The sequence below is a fragment of the Neophocaena asiaeorientalis genome, unplaced genomic scaffold, assembly GCF_003031525.2.
Source record: "Neophocaena asiaeorientalis asiaeorientalis breed wild unplaced genomic scaffold, Neophocaena_asiaeorientalis_V1.1 scaffold5, whole genome shotgun sequence".
Lineage (NCBI taxonomy): Eukaryota > Metazoa > Chordata > Mammalia > Artiodactyla > Phocoenidae > Neophocaena > Neophocaena asiaeorientalis.
In genome coordinates this window covers 5,059,885-5,067,591 of record NW_020174698.1, presented here as the reverse complement: position 1 = coordinate 5,067,591, position 7,707 = coordinate 5,059,885, and the positions used below count along the sequence as shown (strand labels likewise).

The following is a 7,707-nucleotide window of genomic DNA, read 5'->3' as shown; positions in this document are numbered from 1 at the left end:
TACATGTGTGTGTTTTAAAAGATAAAATACATCATAAGTTTACGCTGATATTTCTAATTCAAAGTCAGGACTACAGAATCTAACTTAATCACTTTTATATTACATCTGTATTTTCTGACTTCCTCACTAAGAATCCTAGGAACTCACCACCACTTGGGATAGTGTTAGAATATCCATAATGGCTAATTTACTTGATCTCACCTTACACACCCCACAGTCTAAGAATAACAATACCACCACCACCACCACCAATGAAAGGAGTTAAATGTGTGTGTGTGTGTGGCATATGCTACTTTCATTCTCTCCCCAAACATTTTATGGTTGCACTCCACACTATCAGAGTATATAGCCACTGTATACTATACTTTTTCCTCTTTAGCCTTTATTTAGTCTTAGTTCTAAAGATAAGCTATATTTAATGCTCACCACCAGTACTTACGTTAACATCTCTCAGACATTTTTGTTTTTTGAGCTTCTTCTCAGGTAGGCTCCTCAGAAAGTGTTCATAGGAACAATATGCCCTGAGGTCTTACATGGTTTTGATGATTTGTCTGTGTCCTTTATTCTTGAATATCAGTTTTGAAGGGTAAAAATTCATTGGCTCACATTTTCTTTCCTTCAGTATCTTAAACATGTTATTGTAATTTTTCTGATTTGAAGTGTTGCTGTCATTATCAGAATAATGAATTAATTTCCTTTTACTTATAATGTTCATGTTCTTTTTGCCTAGATGTCCCAAAAGTTTTTCCTGTTTCTTTATAGTGAAGCAATTTTACTAGAATATGTCTTAGTGTTGGCTGATTTTATTAGGTATATGGCATTCTTTTTCAGTATCACTTTCTTTCTTTCTTTCTTTCTTTCTTTCTTTCTCTCTTTCTTTTCAGTATCACTTTCAAATCACTTTTTAGTTCAGTTTTCTTGATTTATAGTTTTTGGGTTTGTTCTTCTTCAGGAACTCCTACTATTCATATGTTGGACCTTCTTTGCCTATCAGTAATATTTACCACTTTTTCTTGAAACCATTTAATTCTTTTTTTATTTAAAAAAATTTCTCTCCTCATTATCTCTTCTTCTTAAGGAATTAACTGTTGTCTTTGTTCACTCTTGTGTTCCTTCTATTTTTCTAACATTTCTTTAATTTCTAATTCCTTCTTGAGTTTTTATCATCATATTCCAGGTTTTACTAACTCATTTATGTTGTTATTTTATGTCATTAGTCATTACCTTTTAATCATTTATGTCCAGTGTTATTTTCTTAATGTTCTTTTGAAAGAGTAGGTTATAGTTTTGACATGTTTTCTGGGCATGCATTTCTGGCATGCTTTTACTATCTGTAGATATGTTATTCTGTCCTTTATTATTTTTTTCATATAAAGCTTTGTATGCATTTGGCTTTTTTTTTTAAACATCTTTATTGGAGTATAATTGCTTTACAATGGTGTGTTACTTTCTGCTGTATAACAAAGTGAATCAGCTATACATATTCATATATTCCCATATCTCCTCCCTCTTGCATCTCCCTCACACCCTCCCTATCCCACCCCTCTAGATGGTCACAAAGCACCAAGCTGATCTCCCTGTGCTATGTGGCTGCTTCCCACTAGCTATCTGTTTTATATTTGGTAGTGTATATATGTTCATGCCACTCTCTCACTTCATCCCACCTTACCCTTCCCACTCCCCGTGTCCTCAAGTCCATTCTCTACATATGTGTCTTTATTCCTGTCCTACCCCTAGGTTCTTCAGAACCTTTTTTTTTTTTTAGATTCCATATATATGTGTTAGCATATGGTATTTGTTTTTCTCTTACTGACTCACTTCACTCTGTATGACAAACTCTAGGTCCGACTACCTCACTACAAATAACTCAATTTCGTTTCTTTTTATGGCTGAGGTTTCTAGTTCTGTGAAAAATGCCATTGGTAGTTTGATAGGGACTGCATTGAATCTGTAGATTGCTTTGGGTAGTATAGTCATTTTCACAATGTTGATTCTTCCAATCCAAGAACATGGTATATCTCTCCATCTGTTGTGTCATCTTTCTTTTGTCAGTATCTTATAATTTTCTGCATACAGGTCTTTTGTCTCCTTAGGTCGGTTTATTCCTAGGTATGTTATTTTTTTTGTTGCAATGGTAAATGGGAGTGTTTCCTTAAGTTCTCTTTCAGATTTTTCATCATTAGTGTATAGGAATGCAAGAGATTTCTGTGCATTAATTTTGTAGCCTGCTACTTTACCAAATTCATTGATTAGCTCTAGTAGTTTTCTGGTAGCATCTTTAGGATTCTCTATATATAGCATCATGTCATCTGCAAACCGTGACGTCATTACTTCTTCTTTTCTGATTTGGATTCCTTTTCTTTCTTTTTCTTCTCTGATCGCTGTGGCTAAAACTTGCAAAACTATGTTGAATAATAGTGGTGAGAGTGGGCAATCTTTTCTTGTTCCTGATCTTAGAGGAAATGGTGTCAGTTTTTCACCTTTGAGAATGATGTTGGCTCTGGGTTTGTCATATATGGCCTTTATTATATTGAGGTAAGTGCTCTGTATGCTTACTTTCTGGAGGATTTTTATCATTATGGATTTGGCTTTGATAATTTTGTTTTTCTATGTTTTAGGTAAAGTTAGTTTTCCTGGACTTTATTTAGGAAGGAGGCTTGGTTTAAATAGCTTTTCTGACTTCGTAGAGCTCCCTCTTTGGTTGTTTTCATGCAGCATTAAAAATATGGTCATTTGCTTCCTGAGATTTTGAATCTGTTTCTATTCTCATTTTTACCTGGACCCTCTCTCTCAATGTTTTTGCTGTCTCTGACTTGCTTAATTTTTATTTTACTCCCAAGAATGTGGAGTCCTCCCTTGGGAGAGAGCCTTGGTTTCTAAGTTTTGTTGGAATGGGCAAAACTCTTACCAGTTTCATAAGCTATCCTCAGATTGATCTCCTATATTTCACTGTTGGATATTTTGGAGCTCTCCCTTTCTCAGAAGCATCAGATACCCTGCTGCATGCCTTTGCTTTTTCTCACATTTATGCTGACATAGTGTGGGTCTTGTGGTGGTTGATGATTTTCCCTCTCTCTTATCTTGGGGCAAGGGATGCTTTGTCATCTAATTTTGTTGTAAATATGTCTCATGGTGTTTTGATTTTGTAATCTAGTTACTCTGTTTTTATGTAGAGATTTGGAAAATCTAAAATCTATGCTTCTGTTATTACTACTATCTTCCCAGAATTCTCAAATTCCTTTTTAAACAGTTAGGCTCATTTACAATGGCCCTTCATCTTTGCAGCTAGGAGTCAACTGACAGAAAGGAAATGTAAAGCAAACAGTGTGCTCTGGGTGTGTGTGTGTTTGCATGTGGGCTTATTTGGGGAAGTGGAGTGCAGCTACTGATGGCATTGCTGTATACGTATGTAGGTTTATCCTTAAAGTCCAATGTTTTGACCAGAAATACTTTTCACATTTTGAACATGGGAAGCTTTCCCTTTGGTTTGTGGCATGGGTACTGTTTGTAGAACTAGTCTTTATTTTCAGATGTATTTTTGTCTCTTAGAATGACACTGGCACTACAACATTGCTGATTACCCTGTGAGGGCTTTTTCTGCCTGCAACTATTTTTTTTCCCCTAGAATCCACAGCTATTCTGATCTAGAAAAAAATGGGCTTTTAGTCATCCCTGGAGTGTTTCTTTTGTTTGCCACTTATGTCGGTTGATTTTTCAGTGGAGACCTGGTGAGGTCCAATATCATTTCTACACAGGGCTTCTTGAACAATTTCATTTTGTCAAACCATTTGCTAAATTATTGATTTTGAGATGTGATAAAGTGAAAAGCCTGGGGAAATGGAGGAGTTGCTTTTAATTTAAGGCAACTTTCTATGATACAAATGAATGGAAGATTTGCTTATCCTTCTTTTTCTACTTATGCCATCATGTATTTGTGATTTGTTTTCTGGCAACTGAAAGCAGAACTATGCAAAATAAGACTTATTAAGTTGTTCCACTTTAGTGGAGATTTTATACTTTTCCAGACTTAACAGTAAGATATTAAAGTTTAGAAATAGATCTACAGTAGAGCATACAAATTCAAAAAATAGTTAAAATTTTTCTATGTGCAAGGCACATAGGCTAGTTAGTGTGTGATCTACAGTAGAGCATACAAATTCAAAAAATTTTTCTATGTGCAAGGCACATGGGCTATTGTGTGATGACAGGTTGGAAATTAGATGCCTACAATGGCCAGAGAGGTATTAAATGTAAACAGGGCCAAGTGTAATACAACAGGGGTTAGTGGAGACTGAAATAATCTAGAGAGCATTGAAGTGTTTATAAAATACTGTGAAGATAACAAAAAAATGCCTGTGTACTCAATACAGTGTATATGCCTGCAAATTTGTGACACCTGATTCAGTGTGATGTGTATTCATGTAAAAGTTCTATTGAAGGGATTAACCAATTGATTAGATGATAAAAGATATCTAGAAAATTATAAGTGAATTGTTTTAAGACAAACAAAAGCTTTCCATTTTTACTCAGAAATGTTTAGAGAATAAATGAATAACCAAGCCCTTTGTAGAAAAAATATATACTTTATTTTCAACTAGAAAGGTGCAAACATGTAACTTTTGGTCACACTCTCAACAAATAAACTGTCCAAAAAAACAGTCATAGTCAAAGTAGAAACAAATGCTTCCAGGTAGAAAAACCAATCAGCTATACAGAGCCATTCATTTTTTAATAAAGGTCATTTGTACATTAAAAGTGAGCCTACCACATTTCCAACCTACAAATCAGACTTCAAGGACATTGCTGCCTCACCTTCAGCAAAAATCCTGTTTCGATGGACTGCTGCTCTGAGCAGAATTTCCATTTGAATATCCCTTTCATGCTTTGAGTCATCAGACAAGCTTTACGTCCTACCTATGGTGTTCAGAATTGAGGCTAACATTTGAAATATCAAAGCATTAAAAACATAAACAAAAAGGCACAAACAACTTTAAATTAACTTAGATAACTGTACAAATATATATATATTTATATATATATACACACAGTATTTACAATATCAATAAAAAAACAATCTGGCTTGTTACAGGCAAATTAGCTTGCCACAAGCTGTCCAGTCTAATAGACAGAATTCTGATTCCTGAACACTGTCATCCGAATCAGAAGGTCAGAGCTGAATCTGCTGTTATGACTTAGAGAAGAACTTGACTCATCCTCATGAACGCACATCCTAGCTGTCACTGGAGCTACAGGCAGGTCAGTGAGTCTTCCTTCCCAGTGACACTCCAAATAGCAGGCACATCACTACTGTAAGATGACAAGGCTTTCTATTGGTCCCCTCCCACTGCTCCTAGCATACATGCTGGTGCTATGCACTAATGCAGTCCCACAGTCAAGTCTTACTTCCTTCAAACCAGTGTCTGGGGTTGACAGACTGTTTGAATGTCCTAAGGCACAAGATTTTGAGTTTGGTGGGAATTTTTCTTTTCCCCAGTTAGAAAAACAAATTTCAATAACCTGTGCTACTGAAATCATGTTTACACAAAAATGTGATGTGAATCAGTTCAAGTGACAGCCTAAAGAGTTCATGTCTCTCACTCTCTCTGGCTTTAGGCCATGTCTCCGTACATCTTCCTGTAGTACAGTGACTCGAAGATGTCATTGTCTCCGGGGCAGTTGTAATGGCAGGCACAGGTCTTGATGAACATCATGCTTTTCTTCATGACCTCGCCATCAGGACACTTGAACTCCACGGGAAGGGTTGCGGTTCTGTGTGGGGTGCAGCACCGCCCATCGGTGCACACGCCGCAGAATTTAGCCCGGAATGTCTTTACGCTGGTGCAGCCAGAAAGCTCGAACTTGACAGGCTTGGAGATTTTGGGGGTCCGGATGCACTTTTTGCCCTTCTGAGGAAGACAAGGGAGGAGAGAAAGATCAATGACTCTGCAAGGGGTGTGGCTTTCTTCAACCTCTGTGTGTTCTCGCCTTAGGGCTGTCTGACTTCTGTTTATATTTTGAGGATGGGAAGGTTGAGTCTCATTTGCCAGTTTTCCAAAAATAGACATGGCCTCTTCTGGGATGTCTTGAATGAACTAACACTGTGGAGGATTTCCGAGTGGAAAACTGGTGGCTCCTATTACATAACATCTCATTCCATCAAAACAGTTCAATGGTTGGATATTTTTGGAGATGACAGGCCTATAATAACAAGGGTGGTAAGAGACCTAACTTTGGTCCTGTCCTAACTTTGGTCCTGTCCACTCTTGTTCCATGATTATGAGTTAATTGGAGGAGAAAACATACCTTAATGTTCTCTTCCAGGTCAGCTTCACAAGGCCTGACCATGCAGAGGCGGCTCTGCTTCTCCAGCCTGCAGAAAGCGTTGTCATTGGTAACCCGGGTGGAGATGCCCATCCCGCAGGTCTTGGAACAGGCACTCCACTCTGTGGTCTGGACCAGGCAGTTGGCTCGAATCATGGTTGGGTCTGGGCCAAACGTGTCTTCCAGTCGGTAAGCTGTGAGAGCAGGGAACGCAAACACGAGGTAAGACCCCAGGCTAAGACATTTCCCCCTGCCCTTGGCAAAGTCAGGACTCAGCCCCAGGGGCGAGAATCACGAGGCTGACTTAGAGGAAGACTCAGCTCACCAGCGAGGGCAGGGCCGACCACGGTGTGGTCCTTGGGCTCGTCACACACCCACTCCTCGCAGCATTTCCCGGGCAGCTTGACCCTTCGTGGGAAGGGGCAGTCGGGGCTGGGCAGGCGGACATCCATGCTGCACAGGGGCACGCAGCCCACCGCCCCGTCCAGGCAAGTGCACTGGTATTTGCAGCTGCTCTGGAAGGACTCTCCGCTCCGGTACACCGACCCTCCGAAGACGCAGGGGGCACCATCTTTGGCTGAAGGAGCGGAAGGGAAAAAGGGGACGTGCAGGGGTCAAGCATCGGTTCTCGAGCCTGAACAGGAAGCGCGTCGGGGATGCGAGCTGGGAGCAGGGCTCCAGGGAAACAGCCTGAGGAAAGGACGCAATTCGAGCGGCTTTCTTTTCCGGAGGGACGGTGAGCGTGAGGGAAGAGGTGGTGGGTCATCGAGTGTCCCCCGGCGCCCCGGTGGCGGTGGCGGAGGCGCGGGGCGAGGGGCGCGGGGAGGGGACGGGGGCTGCAGGTCTTACCGGTGCACACACCAATCTTGCGGTTGGCCGGGGAGCCGAAGTCGCAGAAGAGGCCCTTGTGCGGGTCGCAGGGGTCGCGCTCGGTGCACAGCTCGCCCAGCTGCTTGGCGCACACGCGGCAGCAGCCGCAGTTGTCCAGTACCAGGCTGACGCCGGCGGGGCAGCGCGGCGTGGCCGGAGGCGGAGTCGGGACGCGCCGGGCTGCTGTCTCGGGAGCTGTCGGCCTGGGCGGCTGCTGTAGAACTGAAGACAGTGAGTCGCCGGCGGTGGGAGTCGCACTGGCTGCCTCCTCTCGGCGGGGAAGAGTTGTTTTGTGAGGCCAGGACGGCCGGCCCGAGGCTTTTATACGCTCAGGGCGGCCCCGGCTCGCCAATGAGCTGAATGGAGTCCTACACAAACAGGGACATTCCTCGCATTCCTCCCCACCTTCCTGCCTCATCAACTCACACCGGATTGATCCTGACCCCTTGACACTCAGCATTCCTCCCGTCTGAAAAAGCTGGCACACTCCAGCTCACCAAAAAAAAAAAAAAAAAA

At 41.5% G+C, this 7,707-nt stretch overlaps 1 protein-coding gene across 1 annotated transcript; it reads right to left on the bottom strand.

The window, feature by feature from the left end:
* Window positions 1-4,567: 4,567 nt before the first annotated feature.
* CCN2 (cellular communication network factor 2) lies at window positions 4,568-7,651 on the bottom strand. Its single transcript, XM_024759012.1, has 4 exons — window positions 7,171-7,651; window positions 6,647-6,898; window positions 6,304-6,515; window positions 4,568-5,906 (listed from the first exon to the last, which is right to left on the bottom strand). The coding sequence occupies exons 1-4, from the start codon at window positions 7,649-7,651 to the stop codon at window positions 5,610-5,612; spliced, it is 1,242 nt and encodes a 413-aa protein (XP_024614780.1). The 3' UTR covers window positions 4,568-5,609.
* Window positions 7,652-7,707: the final 56 nt, after the last annotated feature.

What these genes read in the sequence shown, in the direction of transcription:
- CCN2 (XM_024759012.1), bottom strand. Translation starts at nt 7,651, where the DNA reads ATGCTGAGTGTCAAGGGGTCAGGATCAATCCGGTGTGAGTTGATGAGG. An exon ending in GGTCGGCCCTGCCCTCGCTG is followed by an intron (nt 6,516 to 6,646) that starts GTGAGCTGAGTC and finishes CTGCTCTCACAG; the next exon opens with CTTACCGACTGGAAGACACG. An exon ending in ACCTGGAAGAGAACATTAAG is followed by an intron (nt 5,907 to 6,303) that starts GTATGTTTTCTC and finishes TGTCTTCCTCAG; the next exon opens with AAGGGCAAAAAGTGCATCCG.